Source organism: Littorina saxatilis, linkage group LG5 (assembly GCF_037325665.1).
Source record: "Littorina saxatilis isolate snail1 linkage group LG5, US_GU_Lsax_2.0, whole genome shotgun sequence".
In the NCBI taxonomy this organism is placed as follows: Eukaryota; Metazoa; Mollusca; class Gastropoda; order Littorinimorpha; family Littorinidae; genus Littorina; species Littorina saxatilis.
The window spans coordinates 38,727,402-38,753,113 of record NC_090249.1 but is presented as its reverse complement, the minus strand read 5'-3'; the positions used below and the strand labels follow the sequence as shown (position 1 = coordinate 38,753,113).

Here is a 25,712-nt window from a genome sequence, read left to right as displayed (position 1 = left end):
GTCAAAACTTGGTTTTGAAGTGAGAGTGAATGTTTTGTGATGTCTTGAAAGAAAAATAAAGTACAAGCAAAACACAAAAAAAAGTAAGTGGATACCTTTATTAGTTCCTGAGATTTTGATATTTTAGTACATACGCTGTCGCGACTCTGCTTAAAACTGTAAAATAGGGCAACTTCAGCAGCATGTGGGTACCACATAGTTATCCTCAGCCCTTTCAACTTTTCAGGATCTGTTATCAGCAACCAAGAATAGAAAAAACACATAGTTCTAGCCCTCTAATCTCATATGGCTTCTGTCAGCAAGCATGCAAACTTCACGAAAAACACAATTAAAACCATCGCAAAATTGCACGGGAGGGCAACTTTGGGTCATCACAATTCACACAATATGTATAGCAGCTGTCTGAAACTTTCACATATTCCAAACAAATGTGTGTAGAACATGGCTATTTTTTTTCAGACAGCTTAGTTCAATGCTTTTGGAGTATAAGAGCCTCAAAAATGTCAAAAACCTCAATTTGTCAAGCGGAAAAACAGGAAAATTACAGTTTTTCGCACTTCAAGGCCAATAATTAAGAAACTATTTAAGATACAACGAAAAATTTTGGTGTGTAGATAGATTACAGTGTAATCTTTACAGACATCAGTAAAATTCAGTGTAATGTTGAAAATAATCCCCCAAGAGTGGACAACCCCCCCCCCCCCCCCCCCAGAGGGGGGTAGCACATTTCAGATTGAAATATTTCAGAAACTACTGAAAATACAGCCATGATTTTTGGTGTGTAGATTGATTACAATGTTATCTTCACAAATATGTGTTCAATCAAGTACACTACATTGGGGTGTGCACGTTAAAGATCCCACGATTGACAAAAGGGTCTTTCCTGGCAAAATTGTATAGGCTTAGATAAAAATGTCACTGTTATCCCTGCGCCTTGAATATGTGCGCGATATAAATTGCATACAAAATTTTTTTTTTTAAATTACAAAAATATATATATAAATCCCTGCGCTTAGAACTGTACCCACGGAATATGCGCGATATAAGCCTCATATTGATTGATTGATTGAAGTAAGATCTAGAGAATACTACATGGCTTGCTGTGTCGTACCAGATTTACACGAGTTGTTTTTTGACTCACATGCGAAGCAAAAGTGAGTCTATGTACTCACCGGAGTCGTCCGTCCGTCCGTCCCGGCGTCCGCCCGGAAAACTTTAACGTTGGATATTTCTTGGACACTATTAAGTCTATCAACACTTGATGTGGCCAGATGGTGTATGGTTACAAGATCTCAAAAAACATGTGCGGCAACTTGACCTCACTTCAAGTTCAAGGTCACAGGGGCCGTAATTGTTGTCTTAAAAACGGCCATTTTTCACATTTTCTTCTGAAGTTATCGAGAATGGCAACCTTAGCTATGTATGCTATACAGGGCAATGTAAGCCCTATCTTTGGACACCAGTTTGGTTGACCTTGCTTCAAGGTCAAGGTCGCAAGGGTCCTTTAAAGTTGGATTGTATACATATTTTGAAGTGACCTTGACCCTGAACTATGGAAGATAACTGTTTCAAACTTAAAAATTGTGTGGGGCACATGTTATGCTTTCATCATGAGACACATTTGGTCGCATATGATCAAGGTCACTTTGACCCTTATGAAATGTGACCAAAATAAGGTAGTGAACCACTAAAAGTGACCATATCTCATGGTAGAAAGAGCCAATAAGCACCATTGTACTTCCTATGTCTTGAATTAACAGCTTTGTGTTGCATGACCTTAGATGACCTTGGGTCAAGGTCACATGTATTTTGGTAGGAAAAATGTGTAAAGCAGTTCTTAGTGTATGATGTCATTGCTAGGTTTAGTTATTTGACCTTGACCCTGAAGGTCAAGGTCATGTAAAGGTCAAGGATGTGAGTCGTATGGGCTTTGCCCTTCTTGTTTAAATAGTGAACTGCGAAAGCGAGCTGTTTACTATTTGAAAAAGCAACGAGTGTAAATCTGGTACGACACAGCAAGCCATGTAGTATTCTGTTTATCCTACATTATATACTTCTGTGCCAGATCTAACTAAAAGTCACCGACAGCGATATTGCCTTTGGATCAACCGCTTTAGAACTTCAAACCACTGTACTCAATTTGACATTCATTCCTCCGCCATGACACACACTCTCAAACTAGGACAAAGTAGTTCGCCTTTGTTAACACTGTTAAGTTTAATATTCGAACAATCAAAACCGAGTACCTGCAAAACCGGTAAAATCCGTTGCGTTGATCGCGAGTCATGGCGGAGTATTCGAGCGAAGCAATGGTGACGCACGCTTCGAGACAATTTGTGGAAGAAATCAAACCCATCACTTCAAAATATACCAGATAAAAAGAAAAGCAGTGGCCACAGGATAAAAGAAACCAAAAGGAACAACAACAGCAAAGCATATCCTTCCTCGATAGGATTAGCTTGACCTTCCGGTTTATCCCATGTACTACTAATTTACATAGCTTGACCTTCCGGTTGACCTCATTTACATGATATACACACGTGTGATTTGAACGATTTTTATCTCACGGTTATCTCTCTCACGTATGTGGGATAAATTTACTAACATTGTTCACAGTTCTCTGGGGAAAACTAAATTCTTGCAAAGTGCACAGTTGCATGAGAAGTGACAGTCAAATGCATTTATACCCCTTCTTCAAAGTCAGTCAAACAAAGTTGTCAGTCAAGTACTGCTTGAAACAGGTGTACATGGCAGGCAGGTTTGCTGGAGATTCGACTGTGAATGTTCTGCCAGAAGAAGAAAATGGTGCAAGCACAATGTTGTGTCCAAAAACAACCGATGCAGGAATCTGGCAGAAGTCAGCGATAGGTTCTCCTTTTTGTGGAACGATATTAGATCGAGCACCATGCCATTCACAAGTTCTGATGGACGGTCAATGTGTTCCAGAAGGTCCGGATTGAGCAGGTGGTTTCTTGTGATCCTATGTTTCAGCAAATGAACCCCAACATTCCGGCCCATGATGCAACGCCCTGCGTCGATATCCAAAAATGCTTCTAGTTCTAATCCAGTCTTATTCCCCAGCTTTGTTGCTTCTTTCACTGTTCCCTCAATTTCTGCCTTGATTTCAAGTCCTTGCAGCAAGTTCACTCGAACACTTTGGGGAGAAATTAAACCAGGTCACTCCAATCCCTCCCTGTTTCCAACCGAAGCAGATCCAGCTGCAACAATAGCTTGTTGGTCAGTGGTACCAGCTGAAGTTTGGGTGGTCGACCTCTTCCAGTTGCTGTGAGTGTGAAAGCAGACTTCATTTGCTGGAAGTGAGCATCATCTGTAACACGCACAAACAAAACAAAAATGTAATACTATGTTCATAATAATTTTGTACTGAAACCATGAAGGCTACCAGTAAGTTCGTCACGCGGTAGATTCGTCACCTGTGACGAAATTACTGGCAGGGGTGGGCGGGTGTTAAGCTTAGAGCTTATGCTTTCAGATGTTTGATTTGTGGGAGAGATTCAAGATTCACTGACATTTTTTAGAGAGAGAGAAAGAGAGAGAGAGAGAAAGAGAGAGAGAGAGTTGTTATTTTAAAACCCGAGATCTACTCATTGTGCAGTTCTCAACTGAGCAGTTTTCAGACGACACAGTCCGAGCGTTGTTATTTTAAAACCCGAGATCTACTCATTGAGCAGTTCTCAACCCGAGATCTACTCATTGAGCAGTTCTCAAAAGCATGTAGTCTGAGAGAGGGAGCGAGAGAGAGAGAGAGAGAGAGAGAGAGAGAGAGAGAGAGAGAGAGACGGACGTACATACACCCATATCCATGACACGCACGCACACACACGCACGTACACACGCACAAACACTCACACACACCATCGCACACGCACCCACACACTGACTAACACCTACACACGCGCGACCCTGAGAGAGAGAGAGGGAGTCCTATGACTTCAACCTCACTGTCAAGGAGGCAGAGAAACTCAATGTGAGGAGAGGGAGGGGTGGAAGGAGGTGAGAGAGAAAGAGAGAGAGAGAGAGAGAGAGAGAGAGAGAGAGAGAGAGAGAGAGAGAGAGATAGAGAGAGCCGCGCTCGGACTACTGTGGCGAAGTTACCGGGACCGGTGACGAATCTACCGTGTGACGAACTTACTGGAAGCAACCATGAAGGCCTGTTTACTTTCAGTTTTACTTTTGTCCCAAAACAAAAGTTTGCTTTGTTTTTCTGTCACGTATTTGGTTATTTTTTAACTCGTTTCTAATTTATTTTATATCACCTTGCTTGTCATGAGAAACAAATTAGTAATCACACAAGTTTGATGGACCATAAACTCTGATTAACTGGGGGGAAAAGGAAGAAGGAATGGAGATGCGCTAGGGTCAGCGCATGTAAGCTACGCTACTCGTTGCTAGGCCTAGTCTTGCACTTCCACTTTTAGCAAAGGAACAATTATTCCTTTTAATCCTAATTTAATCCTCAAGAAAACAACAACTGAGAAACAAAAACCATCGGAGTAATAATTCAAGATTAGTTTGAAACAAATATATCACATGTACGGCGAAAGGCAAAAAATAACTTAGGTCGTTTATCGAGTACCCCCATTTCAACACCCAATACAAAATGACCCAGCACAAACTACTATCATCAACATGAAAACTACGCACTCAAAACGCTAAATTCAGCAGAATGGTTCGACAGATCAACTTCTAAACACTAAATGAACAGAAAAACATCAACACTTACCAAGGATGGGTTTGATTTCTTCCACAAATTGTCTCGAAGCGTGCGTCACCATCGCTTCGCTTGAATACTCCGCCATGACTCGCGATCAACGCAACGGATTTTACCGGTTTTGCAGGTCCTCGGTTTTGATTGGCTCGCGCTTCGCGCGCATGAATCTTAAACGGAAACTTCCATATTTGGAGGATTCACAAGAAATCGGACTTTCTAGCGCATCTTTTACGACTATGATCGTTTGAGTTGTTTTTAAGTTACGAAAGGTTAAAGTTGGGCAATTTTTTATTGTCCATGTCTAAAAGCCACCATCGATTTAATCTAAAAAAATACCCCCCCTAGAAAGAAAAGGGACTCTTTCTTTAGCAGTCGACACTGGTTTCCGATCGTTGAATGAAACTATTTTTAGAAAATACAACGCCGAAAGGGAAACACCACAAAAAGTTGAAGAGCAAGTAGTAATGGCGGTCGCGTCACGGCTGTCCGAAAATCCGGAGAGAGTATTTGTGATTCACGCACACGCATTCAATCCAAGCACATTTTGCAAACAAATGGCATGGGGTAAAAGACAAAGAATCCAACTTCATTTCTGTAGTTTCCATTTTCAATAATATGCCATATATTGAAAGCTGTCGGAAATTGAAAACGTGTTATTTTCAGCACAGATCGCGCTTTCCCGCATGGGACTAGCGTTACTGCATTTAGGAACCTACGCTAATTATGATGACGCGAGCTTCCATTCAAATTAACTTAGGCAACGATGGTTCGATGACGTCATCCAATAGTCACATCACAGAAGGAAATGTACAAATGCTGAACGTAGCCCATTTTAGCTCGACTTATTAGACAGATAGGCTTGAGGAGAATGATAATAACAAAGTTATTAACAGAATGCAGACATCAATGATCGTGAGAACGCACAATTTGTTGTTTTCTGATGGTTATAACCGGAAGTATCTTTCGATAATGGGGCAGACAACTCCCGTAAACCCCTTCAGGCTTACTTCCCTTCTTTGTTGTCGTTAGTTTAATGGCAGACTAACACTAACACTGGAATTTTGCCTCGAGTGGTTATAGGCTTTGTTGGTCTGATTTTCTGCTTGTTCTTCTCTGCGGGTGTGAGAAAACTTTCTGGGGGTATGGCTGGTATTAACCCTCCAGCTATCTTGTACAGCATCGTCAGGCGAAGTTGTCTACGCCGGTCAGCAAGTACTGAGTCTGATGGCAAGTTCAGTCTCTGCAGCATCTGTCGCAACCGGGTTTTCTCCATGGATCTGTAATATTTGCAGGTAAATCTCGCTGCTTTGTGTTGAATCTTCTCGATTTTGTCGGTATCCAGTTTTAAATATATGGGTCCCAGACAACTGCCCCATACTCTAGGGTCGAGCGAACAACGTTTATCAGTGTAAAATTTAGGGTTTGATTTACGTGCAAAATAATGAAGTATGAAGAGCAGATGACAGAAGAGCACCTGATATTTTACGTGTATGTTTTATAGTTTGATTTGCTGAACGTGCTTTATTTTCGTTAGGTTCACGTCCGTTCAGCCACCTTCGGACGACGGCTGTCAGTGTTATTCTGTCGACTGCTGGTCACTCCCGTTGGCTCAAGTTATGTCACTCTTAACTGTCATCAGTTTTGTGTGTACGGAATTCATGACAGATGCGCAGAATGGTAAGTCTTTTCTCTGCTATAATTACTAAGATTTAGGTCAAAATCAAATATTAGATTTAGATGTTTGCTTCCCAGGTTGTGTTCACTGGTGATGTTGAAGCACAGGCGGAAAATATTGTTCGCTGGACTACCACTATCATAGTAAGACTACCAATATCATAGTAAGACTATGATAGTGGTGGTCCAGCGAATGATACCTTCCACCTGTGGTAGAACTGAAGCATTGTAAATAATTATTGATAGCGCACTCAAGTTGACTTATTTTTGATCACAGTGGTTGGAGACGCGCGGTGCATTCTACAGTGTTGCCCTTAGCTGTGCTTTCCAAGTTTACTGCCATTACATTTTCTTTACGATTGCAATTTTTACAACAGTTACTTCTATCTTTTTTTTTTTAAATAAATATGTCAATTAAGCAAAAATAGGAGCTTTCTCTATCTTTCACATTATATGTTACAGTTAATCTGTGAAAGTAGGGAATACGTGTATGAACTAAAATATTTTAGGTAATACATGAATTAACTGGTTTTTTCCGTCAGTTAATTCATGTATTACCTAGTTAATACATTTATTCCCTGGTTTCACAGATTAACTGTAACATATATATATATACCGCTGCACCAGTATGAACACATGCCAAAGTACCAACTTCTGATTAGGGGTTCCAGTGATAACAGCTTAACAAGTACTGGCTTCTGTGACCACCCAAAACCAACACTGATTTATTTTGTAATCCTTTATGTTTTACAAAATATAGACAGTAAAATCAATTTGTTGTGAAAATATTATCAAGGCTTCTTTGAATCTATTGTTACACTAGCTTCCATGGTACCCCACCCATACAAATAGAACGAAAACACAAACACACAAGCAGCTATGGGCAGAATGTCAGCCAGGATTTGATGGGCTAGTCAATATGGTGTATTTACATTTGAAGAGCGTGAATGTAGACTGTGCCAAAAGGTGACGTTTTCATGTCAGTATGTCCCAAATGACATCACCAGTACATTTTTCATTCTATCTAATCTGTTTTCGTTCTATTTTTTCTAATAACATGCGTTAACAATTGATTGCCAACTGGAATGGAAGAGCACAAAAAGTGTAACTTGATATGTAGTTTCTCTAGAGGGAAAAACATCTTCCACTTTCATGTCAGTGTGTCCCATGCAACATACATTTGCCAAACAGCTATGTGCAAGTAGATTATTTGTTAGTGGTATAGAAAATACTGATCATATGCGCCGAAATGGCTGCAATCTACTGGCCGTATAAAATTTCATCTCACACGGCATCACTGCAGAGCGCCTAGAACTGTACCCAAGGAATATGCGCGATATAAGCCTCATTGATTGATTGATTGATCAACAATTAAAGTCAGTTTTCACATTCATTTTCTACCTATTTCTTATTTGTTTATTCTGTTGGCAATGGTGAAATGTCAGCAATCGTGTGTCATTCGGGACAGTAGACATGACACCTGACCTTTTGGCACAGTCTCAGACTTATGGTATTTTCTGTGCGAAAGTCAACTTTATTTTCATCTTGTTATTCATTACTCACAGTTTTCTCTTTGCCAGCACAGTCAGTATGAGCAGACAAAAATACTTGCTCCCAAACTAAATTTGCTTATCAACATTAGATACGCACGCGCGCCTATAAGTAGGACATGAACAAGCCTAATGTACATATCTCATAAACTCCATACTGACAATCCCCTTCCCTCATGTACTACTGTTCAAATGCATAATACTATGTTCTTGGAAGAAGAAAAAAAACACATTTACACTACAATCACAATACTTAAGCACAACACATGAAACAACAAAACGCATCAGGATAGAATGTTGTGCCGCTGGTAACATATCTAACTGTGTCGTACCACAGGATGAAAGAAGCCCATCGTTTTGGTCAGAGGACAAATCTGGGACAAAGAGGGCACACAGGTCACCAACAGGAGAGACGCCTACTGCAAAACGCCAGGTATAAATGTTATTAACAGCTATTGTGGTATGTATTGTATATGTTACGTATATTAAGTTACAGCTCCGTGCATCCATGGTATCGCGGGATATTTTCTCCCTAGAATAACAGAATTAAAGCATGTGGTTAATTTCAACCACCCTCTGATAGTTCTGACATTAGATTTATGGGAACAAATTTGTCAAACCAATTTTTTTAAATTGAAATTTGATTCATCTTCAATCTAAGGGACATAACCACTCAATGTTATGGGTTGCAATATATTCAATCTCACCACAATTTTCCTTGACTTGCAAGAACTTGACATGCTTTTTGAGTCACTTGAGAAAAAGTGACTCTATGTAATCGGTCAGTGTTAGTCTGTCCGGCCGGCCGTCCGTAGACACCACCTTAACGTTGGACTTTTCTCGGAAACTATCAAATCGATCGGGCTCATATTTTGTTTAGTCGTGACCTCCAATGACCTCTACACTTTAACGATGGTTTCGTTGACCTTTGACCTTTTTCAAGGTCACAGGTCAGCGTCAAAGGAAAAATTAGACATTTTATATATTTTCTCGGAAACTATCAAAGCGATCGGGCTCATATTTTGTTTAGTCGTGACCTCCAATGACCTCTACACTTTAACGATGGTTTCGTTGACCTTTGACCTTTTTCAAGGTCACAGGTCAGCGTCAAAGGAAAAATTAGACATTTTATATCTTTGACAAAGTTCATCGGATGTGATTGAAACTTTGTAGGATTATTCTTTACATCAAAGTATTTACATCTGTAGCCTTTTACGAACGTTATCAGAAAAACAAGGGAGATAACTAGCCTTTTCTGTTCGGCAACACACAACTTAACGTTGGGCTTTTCTCGGAAACTATAAAAGTGACCGGGCTCAAATTTTATGTGAACGTGACTCATTGTGTTGTGAATAGCAATTTCTTCCTGTCCATCTGATGCCTCATATAATATTCAGAACTGCGAAAGTGACTCGATCGAGCGTTTGCTCTTCTTGTTATCCTTATAAGTTTACTTCTTTAATTTGTCTAGGGAACAGCTATTTCAGTCTCAAGTATATATCGAGTGAGAAAGCTGACATCCGAAGAATTCGGACATTGCTACACCAGCGCTCGGTTAAGCTAATGGTATATTAATTACCTATATTTTACCCCTTTTTTAAATAGGCAATAGCAGACAACCACAGTGGTAAATCTGCAGCAAGAAAGTCGCTTTTTCAGGTATTTATTATGTTCATTTCTGTTCATTTGTTATTGTTTCTGACTTACTTTTTGAAATTATTATTGACGAACTCAATGATACATATTATTTTTGAAAGTTAAATTAACACTGAATTAGATAATTATCATATCCCGCAAAATTATTATTTTTGTCCTGCTGCACAAAAGTGTGCTTTATGCAAAAGTGATAGTACTGATAAATGATGGGTTCCAATCAAGGACTACTAAAGTAGTCCTTGGTTCCAATGTATCCATGTATTGCTCTGTGTTCTGATGCTTCGATGTGCACTAAGTTTCTTGTAAGTGTGTATGTCTGTGTGGTTTGTTTGTTTTTTCATTTAAAATTGACATATGCCATACCACAGAATGAATCCAGTGCATTAAATTCAACGAGGGATTTCAAGTCGCCATCTGGACATATTGTCCCACAACCAAACTACAAGGTAATGAATTCATATTCATAATGTTTCAAATTAAATCATATGTATACTGGTTTTGTAAAAATGTATTTTTAAGTCAAACGGCATATTGGTTCCTGATAAATTTGACAGCTTTTTCCCTTTGGATAATTTTATAACTATTATGTCACCCCATACTTACTAGAGTGACGTCTCTTTGCTTAAATTGACATATGAAATTGCACAAGGCTTTGGAAGAGATCAAGGTTTGGTGAGGTATGCAAAGTACAGTGTGTAGGATATATTAATACTCTCTTACTTACTGTCTCATACCACATCTGCTTTTTACATTTAGTCAAGTTTTGACTAAATACCGGCCCCCGTAGCGCAGTGGTTAGCGCATCAGGCTGTGGGCCGGGAGGTCGTGGGTTCGAATCCCATCAGGGTCATGTGGGTTTTTTGGGCTGCGGTCGGCTCCTACCCAGAGTGGAAGTGCTATGGTTCCTATGGGAAGGCTGGAATCACACAGCCGAGTGTCATTCACTTAACGAATGCAACTTTGAGGGTGCTCAGGTTCTGTTTACCTGACCAACACCGCAGGTGCGGCAGTTCTCGGGCCTGGTTGACACCAGGATATATTATGACAGTAAGCGTAGAGTGCTGCCCTGTCACGTAGTCTCAAACCAAATTGGAAATCCATAGCATCATCATTATAATCATCCTCATCTCATTAATCATCCAAAATTATAAAGTGTCCTTGCTCTTGTGGCCCTTCATGCCCGGAGCTCTCATGGTGACCTTGGTCTCAGTGTTCCTGTTCGATCCTTCCCTGAATAGTACTTCTGCTGTCAGTCCTCAACGTGTGACGTTCTGGGGCGTCGACGGAGGGACGTGGTGGCAGTCTGCTCTCTGGAGGGGACCCTCACTCAGTCTGGCTCCACGACTTAGCTGTCAATGTCGTTAGTAGGGGGCATAGTAGGTAGTGGGCTGCGTCCGTTAGCTCGGGACAGACCCACTACTGAACACCGTCGAAGTGACTCAGCAGAAGTGCAGTGTCATCTTCCGAGGGTAGCCTACCGCAACGACCCGACATCCCTCCCTGGAGCGTCTGTAAAATCGACAAGTCTGGCAGCGGAACGAAATTCAGATGTGCATGGAACAGTGAGTGCAGGGACGGGGCGGCGTGAGTGCACACCGGGACAAGGAACAGGTGTAAGGAAAAAAAAAAAAAAAGTTTTGACTAAATGTTTTAACATAGAGGGGGAATCGAAACGAGGGTCGTGGTGTATGTGTGTGTGCGTGCGTGCGTGCGTGTGTGCGTGCATGCGTGTAGAGCGATTCAGACCAAACTACTGGACCGATCTTTATGAAATTTTCCATGAGAGTTCCTGGGTATGATATCCCCGAACGTTTTTTTCGGTTTTTTGATAAATGTATTTGATGACGTCATATCCGGCTTTTCGTGAAAGTTGAGGCGGCACTGTCACGCTCTCATTTTTCAACCAAATTGGTTGAAATTTTGGTCAAGTAATCTTCGACGAAGCCCGGACTGACGATGCTACGAGTATACGGTCTTGCTGCGTTGCATTGCGTTCAGTTTCATTCTGTGAGTTCGACAGCTACTTGACTAAATGTTGTATTTTCGCCTTACGTGACTTGTTTATATATTGAACAGATCGCTTTCGCGTGCATTGTAATATTTTCAAAAAAGCAACTTCTGTAAATCTGTAACTTTTCAGTTGATTAAAGTCAAAAACTTGAATAAGTGCCGTTGATCTGTCCACGGAATCTAACTTACTATGAAGCATAACTATATTCCGATTCGGGGCGGGGATATAGCTCAGTTGGTAGCGCGCTGGATTTGTATTCAGTTGGCCGCTGTCAGCGCGAGTTCGATCCCAGGTTCGGCGGAAATTTATTTCACAGAGTCAACTTTGTGTGCAGACTCTCTTCGGTGTCCGAACCACCCCCCGTGTATACTACATTGGGTGTGCACGTTAAAGATCCCACGATTGACAAAAGGGTCTTTCCTGGCAAAATTGCTTGGGCACAGTTAATAATTGTCTACCATACCCGTGTGACTTGGAATAAGGCCGTGAAAGGTAAATATGCGCCGACATGGCTGCAATCTACTGGCCGTATAAAATTTCATCTCACACGGCATCACTGCAGAGCGCCTAGAACTGTACCCACGGAATATGCGCGATATAAGCCTCATTGATTGATTGATTGAATGTTGCGATAGTGTATGCTAAAGTTTTCCATTTTCAATCTGACGTGTGGGTTAGATTTTTTAGAAACAACAAACATGCATACTAAGTTGCCACTGCCAGTTTGTATAGCTGCTAAGCTTACCCCAAGCTGAGTCAGTGAGTATTTTGTAAGTTTACATACAAAATGGTGATGAGGGGGGAAAAAGAATGCCTTCCACAGGTGCGAAAAACTGTGATTTGATCTCAAGGCCTTTTTGTTTTAGAGCTTTTCCTGCTTTGGAACTTGGGAGATGGGATTCCTGTTGACCGTGAAGCAGAAAATGCAGAGAGGGTGCTTCTTCGGGAGTACAAGCAGAAGTTGTATGTGAAAGGTGTGCTCAAGTTTATCCTTATCCATTCATCATCACAACTGGATTGAAAGGCAGCAAGATGGGCGATTCCTGTGGCCAAGCGTCTTCATCACCGGCTGCCTGTGAGTGTGAGCTCGACCTCATGCATCGCCTCGTCAACGAGTTTTAAGGAGGAAAGGCTTACAGGTAGGAAACCTCTCTACTTTTTTTAAAATAAATCATATTTGCACTTTACTTTTGAACAAGAGAATGGTTCAAGTTGAATTGCAAGATGGTTTGTGTGGCCTAACAACATTTTGGTTTCAGTGAACAGGGAATGTGTCAAAATCTGAAAAAAACCAGCATACTAGTATTAACACACACTAAAATTATGCCTGTCGCTGTCAGCAATATATGTTATATACATATAATTTTTTTTAAAAAGTGCAGTGATACTGATAGTGATACAGTTAATCAGCAATGACTGAACAGACTTTCTAAATTCAGGGATGGTCAAATCATCTGATCTGACTAATGACCAGGGGCGAGTACAAAAAATCCGCTGTGCTAGTTAAAACCGCTTGGCAACTCACCTGGTTGGCTAGTGAAAATTCTCGTCAAATGCAACACTTCTGGTTGTAATACTCTAGTTTCAAAACGTTATAAACAATGCAGTTATAGCAACTGGGGTTTGTACCCGGCAAGCAATTCTTTTTGGTGGACTGGACTTTCTTGAAATGACCCGCCTGTCTGGCAAGTGAAGATTTTGAGATCTGGCCATCCCTGCAAATGCTCTTCATGCAAGTTGCACTCAAATTTGTGAGCAATTTGTTATGTACAACTTGGTAAATTGTCCTAAATGATGCTTTAGTAAAAGTTGTTGTCTCCTGTCTCTTTCTCATATTGATTATTTTATTTTTTTCCCTTTTGGCAGGGTTTTGACCATGTGCAACAGGCTGCAAGTCATTTTGGAGGAGGAAGCCCCTGATTGCATCTTTGTCAAAATCAGAAAGAGACTTCTAGGTGTCTCCAAGAGTCAGCCATCACAACCACCTGTTTCCCAGAGCCAGCCATCACAACCTCTTGTTCCCAAAGTAATCCAATCCTGTTTCCCGTTTTGATACAGGCAGCAACAGGAGGAACTAGTAGAAGTAGGGAAAGCGGTATTAACAAAATAGCTTTTTCCTCTTAACTATGAAACCACACAAATAAACAAGGAGAGCAACCCTTCCACAAAGTAAACAATCCTGACGACTCTTATTTCAACAATTTGTCAACTCATGTAAATGCTTTGCCAGATCCAGGCATTAAGCTCTACTCTTTCAGGGGCGGACGAGGGGGGGGGGGGGGGGGGGCACAGGGGGCACGTGCCACCCCCCCCCCCCAAAAAAAGAAGAACAAAAAGAAGAAAAAAAAAGATTTTTCTATGCTGATTCTATGACCATTTCTAAGTTCAAATGGCACCAGATGGCACCATTTTGCTTCTTTGGGCAAAACAAATTTCCAGGGGGGCATGCCCCCGGACCCCCTAGCAAATTCGGGCGCTTCGCGCCCATCACATTCACTTTCGATTCAAAGTGCCCCCCCCCTTACAAAGCAACTGATCCGCCCCTGTCTTTACACATGTGATGGGCAGAGCAACATTGTTGAACAGCTGCTTCGTTTCTGTAAGTTTTCAGCCTGAAAGGTAGTAGGGTGGGTCGCATCTAAAATATAATGTTTGTCTTGTCAAAACCTATGTAAGTTTTCCTACATTTTAAGACTCCCTCTTTTTCTGTACTGGATTTTTTTTTTTTATCAGATTATTGTTTGGAGTTCTGAAAAGGAAGGTTCCTGTGTACACCATTATATATATGACTTTTACTGTACTACATGTGTGCTTTTGGTATATATATAAATATATGAAACTAGATATATTTCTTCCCAATATGTTCATTGCCAAGTGGATGAAGTCATCAGATTTGATCTGCTGCTAGTGATAACGTTTATCAACATAAGTAAAGTTTTTTGAGCTGACTGTATTGTGTGCATTTTGTTTGCAAGTGCTGATATGTTTGACTTTGTGCTGTAATGCTTTGTCTTGTCTCTCATTCTCCATTTCAAAGTACGAGAACTCAGATTTTGTTCTGACATACTCATTGCATCATACGAACATCAATAAAGACACACACAAAATGTGAGCCAAACAAACATTTTTTCTCAGAACATGTTATGGTATGCACAGGTGACATGAAATGGAGAGAAGACTGTGCGCAGGAAGAAGAGAGAAACATTCAAACAAATGAAAACAAACCAGTAAATTGTTAAAGGTTGCTCTTGGCTACTCTGGTGACATGTACTTTATTCTACCTATATTAGCGAAACCGATAGGCTAGATCCTTAACTCTTACCAGTTCGCTCCCTTGCCCATCGTAAGCAAGCTTACGATGCCCCCCCTGTAGTTTTCTACTGACCAATTATCTAATTATAATTTTTTTTAAATTTTTTTTTTTACATTGGATGGGTCGGACAGTGGATAAACTCATATTTAAGACACACTTTATGACTGAAACAAGCTGGGTTTTTGTTATAAGTTAGTTATAGAAATGCATTTTTAGGCACAACAAAAAAAAAAGTCTGTTAACGGTAACATAGGCCAAAAAAATAGGGTCGGTAGGTCGGGACTTTTTTATTTTTTTATTTATTTATTTCCCCAAAACATATTTTTAAGTTATTTTGCCAAAAAACAAAGCCCCCCTTTTTTTTTTAAATTTTTTTTTTCTCAATTTTTTTTTTCAAATTTTTTTCAAATTTTTTTTTTTTCATTTTTTTTTTTTTTGTTTTTAACCAAATGCCAAACAAAAGTCTAGGGTCGCGCGAAAAAATAGGGTCAGTCAGGATACCGTAAACAGAATATTTTTTTTGGGGGGGGGCCTTAGGCATGAAACGTCCAACTTTGAAATTTGGGTGGGGGTATTCAGGTGACAATAACTTTTTTGTTTATCAGCAAAACTCTATAAAACTTTGCTATGTTATGTAAAATGAATGCCCAAACAGACTAGTTAGCAGCATATCTAAAATAAACTGAACACAAAAAAAATTTCTTCTTTGTGTTTGTCACGTGTTCCAAAAAATGGGCGTACAAATTTCAACAAAAATCATGTTGTCACCCCCATAAAATTTTTACCTTTAAAGATAGCACAATTCTCTTTGCAAATATGAAAAGCTTATTCATTTTCCTTTCATTTGATATATAACTTTCTATATTTCATTTAGAATATGACCCCAGATAGCCACTCGGCAAGTAGGCACCAACAGCACTGTAAAATATGCCCTAAAACCCCCGAACTGGTAAGAGTTAAGGTCTAATCATCGTCTCTGTTGCATAAACAACATCTCATCTATACTATAACGTTTAGGGTCAATACTCATTGGTTGGCGCTAAAAATTCTTGTATTTTTAGAATTGTTGACTTTTTCCTGCCATCTTCTTGTTACAAAGGGTGACACTAAAAACATGATTTAATTGGAAGAGACTAGTCGTGGCTATACCAGTGCAATATGATATGTTCTGCGAGAAATCAGATTTCTGAATAACCATGTATTTTTTCTGTCTGCGTTCTTTTTCATAGCCATGTTTGCAATCTGTAGTTTGAACACACTCACTTGTCTCTTCAGTCTATTGTTCTCCTTAGTCAGCTTACTCATTGCAATAAAATTGCGCATAACGGGTGTGCATTAAGTTGGCATCTGGTTATACACAAAAAAATATCAAGAAATAAGCAAAAACAAGAGCACCCAGAAATGTTTCCGTCGCGAATGTGTCTTGTTCAGGGCCAGAGTCACACTTTTCTGGCAATCAACTAGCTGTGCACACCATTCCTCTCCCTTGATGATCCTTGGGCCTGGCACGCCTCACTGAACTGGAATTCCAGATCTCGCATTGCCCATTTTCTTCTGCCTAGCCGGTGCTTTGGTCGGGGTATGTCTATCAGCACTCTTGCTGTCTGAAACATTGCCAAACAGGGTTCATTCTGTCAGTATTTATGGTAGTATTACATCTTCATGCAGGGTTCTCCACATATGTTGTCCGTTTGGGTTCAATGCCCCCAACTTCAACTTATAAAGGTGGTCATTTGGACCCACTGTAGTCATTTTCAGTGCAATACAGAACTCCCTCTGTGAATTCCCCGGTACACTTGTTTTTGTTCCTTTGGCTTCTATGGAGAGCTCTCCTAATGTTGATCAAATCGCACTCTGGAAACAAACCACCCACATAAAACTTAGCTTGGCTTCCCACATTCATTCTTGTTCAGATTTCAGAACACACGAACAGACGAAAAGTCAATTAAATCACTCAAGCTGTAAGGCACAGACACATCATAGTGATACTAGAAGCAGCATGTGTGAACAAATACATTCAACACCTTCCCATCTTCTTTACTGCGTACACACACAAAATATAACAAGAAAATTATTTAAAAAAAAAACTTACTCTGTGTTGAAATCCAGGGTATCCCAAGTTTTGTGTTGGGAAAGAAATCTCTGCAGTTGGTGTGCCATCAAGAAAGTGTAGAGAACAAACCCTTGCATCTTTTGCAGGTGAAAAAAGCTTGTGCCTTCCGTCTGCTGTTGTGTCTACACGGCTGATGAGTCGAATCCACTTTAATCTCGTTGTGCTGGTTTCTTCTTGTGTGTTGGATGCGGATGCAAGCTGTTGAAAACAGACAGATGCATATCAGATTTAACAATTTATGGCTCTACAAAGCAATTTTTATTGCTTTTTAATCACAGCCATGCTCTAACAACATGAAGTAAAACAAAAAAAACAAGAAACGGAAACACACTGACACAGAAAGTGAGCCAAATATTTTGACCTCATGCACGGCAGATTCAAACACTGCAGTGCAGTTTTTGTAACGTTCAAAGCTGTATAAATGCAGGTCTAGCTAAACGATTTTGTAATCATGCTATGGAATTTGCAGAAAAAAACAATAAATCGCATGAATGTCAGGCAATAAAATAAGTTGATCAAGAACTGTTACAGTGTTGCGCTTACCTGAACGGTGGTTGGCCACAGACTCGTGTGGAACCTGGTCGGACTGAATTTTGCAAAGTTTAGCTTTCCATTTTGAAGACGGTAGCTTCCGTTGTCACAATCAATCATCGGGCAGTGACATGCCATCGTTAAAATCGATAATCGCTGAACTTACATCGACAAAACAACACAAGAAGGGCAAAGCCCATACGACTCACATGCTTGACCTTGACATGGTCAAATAACTAAACCTAGCAATGACATCATACACTAAGAACTGCTTTACACATTTTTCCTACCAAAATACATGTGACCTTGACCCAAGGTCAAGGTCATCCAAGGTCATGCAACACAAAGCTGTTAATTCAAGACATAGGAAGTACAATGGTGCTTATTGGCTCTTTCTACCATGAGATATGGTCACTTTTAGTGGTTCACTACCTTATTTTGGTCACATTTCATAAGGGTCAAAGTGACCTTGACCTTGATCATATGTGACCAAATGTGTCTCATGATGAAAGCATAACATGTGCCCCACATAATTTTTAAGTTTGAAACAGTTATCTTCCATAGTTCAGGGTCAAGGTCACTTCAAAATATGTATACAATCCAACTTTGAAGAGCTCCTGTGACCTTGACCTTGAAGCAAGGTAAACCAAACTGGTATCAAAAGATGGGGCTTACTTTGCCCTATATATCATATATAGGTGAGGTATTCAATCTCAAAAACTTCAGAGAAAATGGGAAAAATGTAAAAAATAGCTGTTTTTTAGGCAACATTTATGGCCCCTGCGACCTTGACCTTGAAGCAAGGTCAAGATGCTATGTATGTTTTTTGGGGCCTTGTCATCATACACCATCTTGCCAAATTTGGTACTGATAGACTGAATAGTGTCCAAGAAATATCCAACGTTAAAGTTTTCCGGACGGACGTCCGGACGGACGGACGGACGGACGTCCGGACGGACGGACGGACGGACGACTCGGGTGAGTACATAGACTCACTTTTGCTTCGCATGTGAGTCAAAAATAAACAAGTGTCTGACTCGTCAGTCGCAGAACATGCGCACAGCTGTGTTGCAGACGATTTGTTTCCTCGAATAAATGACGCAGCCAATGAGAGGCGTCTGTGCGGTCACGTGATTTTCCTTCTTTGTTCCATGTAAACGTCGGAACTGTTTAGTGGTGTATTGTGCGTTCTCACGATCATTGATGTCTGCATTCTGTTAATAACTTTGTTATTATCATTCTCCTCAAGCCTATCTGTCTAATAAGTCGAGCTAAAATGGGCTACGTTCAGCATTTGTACATTTCCTTCTGTGATGTGACTATTGGATGACGTCATCGAACCATCGTTGCCTAAGTTAATTTGAATGGAAGCTCGCGTCATCATAATTAGCGTAGGTTCCTAAATGGCGTTACTGCCGCTACCTAATCTTATCCTTTATCATTTCCTGATTCCAAAAACATATGTATATGATATGTTGTATTTAAAACAAGCTCAGAAAATTAAAAAGAATACAGAAAAGCGCGTTTTTCTCCTTAGTGCAATACGCTACCGCGCTATTCTTGCTTGTCTATTTTACTGCGTTTTGCACGTGGGAGGTGAGCGATTTTCTTCTCGCGGCGATTGACGAAGCTGTATTGTCTTGGTGGAAAAATGCAGTGCGTTCAGTTTTATTCCGTGAGTTCGACAGCTTGACTAAATGTATTAATTTCGCCTTACGCGACTTGTTTCTTCTTGTGTTCTTGTCCTTCTTACTAGACTGAACACGACGATACTCTGCGATTATTATGTATAGCACATCTGCGGGTTACTTCTACAAGATTAGGTTTCATTTATTATGCGCAAGTAAACATTGATAATGACATGCAGTCAAAGCTAAGAAAGAAAAGCTTTCAATATGAGCTCTTTTTACATTTAGTCAAGTTATGACTAAATGTTTTAACATAGAGGGGGAATCGAGACGAGGGTCGTGGTGTATGTGTGTGTGTGTGTGTGTCTGTCTGTGCGTGTGTGTGTGTAGAGCGATTCAGAGTAAACTACTGGACCGATCTTTATGAAATTTTACATGAGTGTTTCTGGGTATGATATCCCCGGACAGTTTTTTCATTTTTTCGATAAATGTCTTTGATGACGTCATATCCGGCTTTTTGTAAAAGTTGAGGCGGCACTGTCACACCCTCATTTTTCAATAAAATTGATTGCAATTTTGGCCAAGCAATCTTCGACGAAGGCCGGACTTCGGTATTGCATTTCAGCTTGGAGGCTTAAAAATTAATTGATGACTTTGGTCATTAAAAATCTGAAAATTGTAATTAAAATTATATTTTTTATAAAATGATCCAAAATTACGTTCATCTTATTCTTCATCATTTTCTGATTCCAAAAACATATAAATATGTTATATTCGGATTAAAAACAAGCTCTGAAAATTAAAAATATAAAAATTATGATTAAAATAAAAATTTTCGAAATCGATTTATAAACAATTTCATCTTTTTTGAGTCACTTGAGAAAAAGTGACTCTATGTAATCGGTCAGTGTTAGTCTGTCCGGCCGGCCGTCCGGCCGGCCGTCCGGCCGGCCGTCCGTAGACACCACCTTAACGTTGGACTTTTCTCGGAAACTATCAAAGCGATCGGGCTCATATTTTGTTTAGTCGTGACCTCCAATGACCTCTACACTTTAACGATGGTTTCGTTGACCTTTGACCTTTTTCAAGGTCACAGGTCAGCGTCAAAGGAAAAATTAGACATTTTATATCTTTGACAAAGTTCATCGGATGTGATTGAAACTTTGTAGGATTATTCTTTACATCAAAGTATTTATATCTGTAGCCTTTTACGAACGTTATCAGAAAAACAAGGGAGATAACTAGCCTTTTCTGTTCGGCAACACACAACTTAACGTTGGGCTTTTCTCGGAAACTATAAAAGTGACCGGGCTCAAATTTTATGTGAACGTGACTCATTGTGTTGTGAATAGCAATTTCTTCCTGTCCATCTGATGCCTCATATAATATTCAGAACTGCGAAAGTGACTCGATCGAGCGTTTGCTCTTCTTGTTCTTGTTGGTTCCTAATTCCAAAAACATATAGATATGATATGTTTGGATTAAAAACACGCTCAGAAAGTTAAAACGAAGAGAGGTACAGAAAAGTGTGCTATGCAGCTAAATAGGCTCGTTAATTTCACTGCCTTTTGCACGAGCGGCGGACTACGGTCACTGTGAAAAAAATGCAGTGCGCTTAGTTTCATTCTGTGAGTTCCACAGCTTGACTAAATGTAGTAATTTCTCCTTACGCGACTTGTTTTTTTAATATGGCTATCTATGTTAAAAATAAAGTTAGTCAACTGGCTAACAAGCACTTACATTTCTTCGTTTGCATTTACCTTTTATACTTTGATACCAATCATATACCCAACCAAAACACAGGCAGTAAACTACAGAGTATTTACTTTCCCGCACATGCACAGCAGTTGTTCGCTTTTCGTGTATGGTGATCGTCTTAGTCAAACTCACGCCATAGCTTTAATTCTCTCTGAAATAACCACAACATAAATTGCATCTTAGAATGAATTAACAAGAAAGGTATGTTTTTGGAACGTATGACAAAACAAAACAAAACGATACGGTTTACAATGACTCACTTTTCTTGTTTATTGATTCTAAGATGCAATTTATTTTGTGGTTATTTCAGAGAGAATTAAAGCTATGGCGTGAGTTTGACTAAGATGATCACCATCCATGTACACTACATTGGGGTGTGCACGTTAAAGATCCCACGATTGACAAAAGGGTCTTTCCTGGCAAAATTGTATAGGCATAGATAAAAATGTCCACCAAAATACCCGTGTGGACTTGGAATAATAGGCCGTGAAAAGTAGGATATGCGCCGAAATGGCTGCGATCTGCTGGCCGATGTGAATGCGTGATGTATTGTGTAAAATAATTCCATCTCACACGGCATAAATAAATCCCTTCGCCTTGAATATGTGCGCGATATAAATTGCATAAAAAAAAATTAAATAAATAAAAAAAATCCCTGCGCTTAGAACTGTACCCACGGAATACGCGCGATATAAGCCTCATATTGATTGATTGATTGATTGATTGATTGATTGATTGATTGATTGATTGATTGATTCGTTGAAACGTTGGCAGTCTATTTGTTTTGGGATAAATTGCATCTTATTCTATTTTCAGATTTTTTGTTTGTTTGTTTGTTTGTTTGCTTAACGAAGGGCCATATCAGGGCGGTGCTGCTTTGACATATAACTTGCGCCACACACAAGACAGAAGTCGCAGCACAGGCTTCATGTCTCACCCAGTCACATTATTCTGACACCGGACCAACCAGTCCTAGCACTAACCCCATAATGCCAGACGCCAGGCGGAGCAGCCACTAGATTGCCAATTTTTAAGTCTTAGGTATGACCCGGCCGGGGTTCGAACCCACAACCTCCCGATCACGGGGCGGACGCCTTACCACTAGGCCAACCGTGCCGGTCTATTTTCAGATACTTGCTCTACTTCGACTCTATTTATTGTAACGTACATGAACAGCAGTTGTTCGCTTTTTGTGTATGGTGATCGTCTTAGTCAAACTAACGCCTGAGTTTTCTCTCTGAAATAACCAACAAGTCGCGTAAGGCGAAAAAACAACATTTAGTCAAGCTCAGTCGAACTCACAGAATGAAACTGAACGCATTGCATTTTTTTGCGCAAGACTGTACACTCGTAGCATCGTCTGTCCACCGCTCGTGGCAAAGGCTGTGAAATTAACAATCCAGAAAAGCGCGGCAGCGGTTGCGCTGAGGAGGACAGCACGCTTTTCCATATCTCTATTCTTTTTAACTTTCTGAACGTGTTTTTAATCCAAACATATCATATCTATATGTTTTCGGAATCAGGAACGGACAAGGAATAAGAGGAAATTGTTTTTAAATCGATTTCGAAAATTTTATTTTAATCATAATTTTTATATTTTTAATTTTCAGAGCTTATTTTTAATCTGAATATAACATATTCATATGTTTTTGGAATCAGAAAATGATGAAGAATAAGATAAACGTAATTTTGGATCATTTTATAAAAACAATAATTTTAATTACAATTTTCAGATTTTTAATGACCAAGGTCATTAATTAATTTTTAAGCCTCCAAGCTGAAATGCAATACCAAAGTCAGGCCTTTGTCGAAGATTGCTTGGCCAAAATTTCAATCAATTTTATTGAAAAATGAGGGTGTGACAGTGCCGCCTCAACTTTTACAAAATGCCGGATATGACGTCATCAGAGACATTTATCGAAAAAATGGAAAAATTATCTGGGGATATCATACTCAGGAACTCTCATGTCAAATTTCATAAAGATCGGTCCAGAAGTTTAGTCTGAATCGCTCTACACACACACACGCACAGACAGACAGACAGACAGACAGACAGACAGACACACACGCACACACACACACACACACACACACACACACACACACACACACAGACAGACAAACATGCACAACGACCCTCGTCTCGATTCCCCCTCTATGTTAAAACATTTAGTCAAAACTTGACTAAATGTAACAAGTCGCGTAAGGCGAAAATACAACATTTAGTCAAGTAGCTGTCGAACTCACAGAATGAAACTGAACGCAATGCCATTTTTCAGCAAGACCGTATACTCGTAGCATCGTCAGTCCACCGCTCATTGCAAAGGCAGTGAAATTGACAAGAAGAGCGGGGTAGTAGTTGCGCTAAGAAGGATAGCACGCTTTTCTGTACCTCTCTTTGTTTTAACTTTCTGAGCGTGTTTTTAATCCAAACATATCATATCTATATGTTTTTGGAATCAGGAACCGACAAGGAATAAGATGAAAGTGTTTTTAAATTGATTTAGACAATTTAATTTTGATAATAATTTTTATATATTTAATTTTCAGAGCTTGTTTTTAATCCAAATATAACATATTTATATGTTTTTGGAATCAGAAAATGATGGAGAATAAGATGAACGTAAATTTGGATCGTTTTATAAATTTTTATTTTTTTTTACAATTTTCCGATTTTTAATGACCAAAGTCATTAATTAATTTTTAAGCCACCAAGCTGAAATGCAATACCGAACCCCGGGCTTCGTCGAAGATTACTTGACCAAAATTTCAACCAATTTGGTTGAAAAATGAGGGCGTGACAGTGCCGCCTCAACTTTCACGAAAAGCCGGATATGACGTCATCAAAGACATTTATCAAAACAAGTCGCGTAAGGCGAAAATACAATATTTAGTCAAGTAGCTGTCGAACTCACAGAATGAAACTGAACGCAATGCCATTTTTCAGCAAGACCGTATACTCGTAGCATCGTCAGTCCACCGCTCATGGCAAAGGCAGTGAAATTGACAAGAAGAGCGGGGTAGTAGTTGCGCTAAGAAGGATAGCACGCTTTTCTGTACCTCTCTTTGTTTTAACTTTCTGAGCGTGTTTTTAATCCAAACATATCATATCTATATGTTTTTGGAATCAGGAACCGACAAGGAATAAGATGAAAGTGTTTTTAAATTGATTTGGACAATTTAATTTTGATAATAATTTTTATATATTTAATTTTCAGAGCTTGTTTTTAATCCGAATATAACATATTTATATGTTTTTGGAATCAGCAAATGATGGAGAATAAGATAAACGTAAATTTGGATCGTTTTATAAATTTTTATTTTTTTTTACAATTTTCAGATTTTTAATGACCAAAGTCATTAATTAATTTTTAAGCCACCAAGCTGAAATGCAATACCGAACCCCGGGCTTCGTCGAAGATTACTTGACCAAAATTTCAACCAATTTGGTTGAAAAATGAGGGCGTGACAGTGCCGCCTCAACTTTCACGAAAAGCCGGATATGACGTCATCAAAGACATTTATCAAAAAAATGAAAAAAACGTTCGGGGATTTCATACCCAGGAACTCTCATGTCAAATTTCATAAAGATCGGTCCAGTAGTTTAGTCTGAATCGCTCTACACACACACACACACAGACAGACACACACACACACACACACACACGCACATACACCACGACCCTCGTTTCGATTCCCCCTCGATGTTAAAATATTTAGTCAAAACTTGACTAAATATAAAAATGAAAAAAACGTATGGGGATATCAATCCCAGGAACTCTCATGTCAAATTTCATAAAGATCGGTCCAGTAGTTTGGTCTGAATCGCTCTACACACACACACAGACAGACAGACAGACAGACAGACAGACACACACACACACATACACCACGACCCTCGTCTCGATTCCCCCCTCTATGTTAAAATATTTAGTCAAAACTTGACTAAATGTAAAAACTAAATCGCATCTTATTCTATTTTCAGATACTTGTTTTACTTCGACTCTGACTACTTGGAGAAGATCATGAACGCCCACACGAACAAGATGGACTCTGTGGCAGTGTGTGTCAAACTCTGTCCCAACGAGACTCTGAGAGATGTCTCAGGCTTCCAGGCTTTCTACGACAGGTACGGTTCCAGTGTCTGCAACTATGACGTGCCCAAAAACAACTACGACACAGACGGAACAACATGTCCGGACACCACTATTGGCAAAAGCGTTGAACCTCAGTAAGTTTAAACTGGTCTTGTTGAGAATTATTTTCTTTTTCTTTTTTCTTGCCTCCGTCTTTCCCATTACTGTAAATGTAACGTTTTGTTTTGTCAATGATTAAACGTTCCAATAACCTAGAATTCTTGTTTTTTTATTCTTTGCCGTTTTTTAAGTGTGTTTGTTACATTTAGTCAAGTTTTGACTAAATGTTTTAACATAGAGGGGGAATCGAGACGACGGTCGTGGTGTATGTGTGTGTGTCTGTCTGTCTGTGCGTGTGTGTGTGTAGAGCGATTCAGACCAAACTACTGGACCGATCTTTATGAAATTTGACATGAGAGTTCCTGGGAATGATATCCCCGGACGTTTTTTTCTTTTTTTTGATAAATACTTTTAATGACGTCATATCCGGCTTTTTTTAAAAGTTGAGGCGGCACTGTACTTCACACACTCATTTTTCAATCAAATTGATTGAAATTTTTGTAAAGCAATCTTCGACGAAGGCCGGACTTCGGTATTACATTTCAGCTTG

At 39.6% G+C, this 25,712-nt stretch overlaps 3 protein-coding genes and 1 long non-coding RNA gene across 6 annotated transcripts in view; 2 read left to right on the top strand and 2 right to left on the bottom strand.

Annotated features, from left to right (window-relative positions):
* The window catches only part of LOC138967074 (choline transporter-like protein 1), a 98,065-nt gene that overhangs the window by 54,951 nt on the left and 17,402 nt on the right, over positions 1–25,712 (top strand). The window contains exon 5 of the mRNA XM_070339552.1: positions 24,952–25,197. Within this exon, the coding sequence (XP_070195653.1) occupies positions 24,952–25,197 (246 nt within the window). The remainder of the gene's footprint in view (positions 1–24,951; positions 25,198–25,712) is intronic.
* On the bottom strand, positions 1,915–5,416 carry LOC138967079 (uncharacterized). Its single transcript, XR_011455838.1, has 2 exons — positions 4,745–5,416; positions 1,915–3,328 (listed from the first exon to the last, which is right to left on the bottom strand). It is a non-coding gene; the product is annotated as an uncharacterized lncRNA (long non-coding RNA).
* On the top strand, positions 6,254–13,893 carry LOC138967077 (uncharacterized). Of its 3 annotated transcripts, none has more exons than XM_070339558.1 (6): positions 6,254–6,409; positions 8,294–8,389; positions 9,562–9,615; positions 9,981–10,058; positions 12,490–12,762; positions 13,490–13,893. In XM_070339558.1, exons 1-5 carry the CDS (start codon positions 6,398–6,400, stop codon positions 12,592–12,594), a joined length of 345 nt encoding a protein of 114 aa, XP_070195659.1. In that variant the 5' UTR covers positions 6,254–6,397; the 3' UTR covers positions 12,595–12,762; positions 13,490–13,893. The 3 variants fall into 3 exon arrangements, 2 of the variants coding, with proteins under 2 accessions (XP_070195659.1, XP_070195660.1); XR_011455836.1 differs by lacking the exon at positions 9,562–9,615 and adding an exon at positions 9,428–9,522 and having other exon boundaries at positions 6,256–6,409; XM_070339559.1 differs by lacking the exon at positions 9,562–9,615 and having other exon boundaries at positions 6,255–6,409.
* LOC138967076 (uncharacterized) lies at positions 15,952–17,779 on the bottom strand. Its single transcript, XM_070339557.1, has 3 exons — positions 17,593–17,779; positions 17,029–17,247; positions 15,952–16,540 (listed from the first exon to the last, which is right to left on the bottom strand). The coding sequence occupies exons 1-3, from the start codon at positions 17,716–17,718 to the stop codon at positions 16,397–16,399; spliced, it is 489 nt and encodes a 162-aa protein (XP_070195658.1). The 5' UTR covers positions 17,719–17,779; the 3' UTR covers positions 15,952–16,396.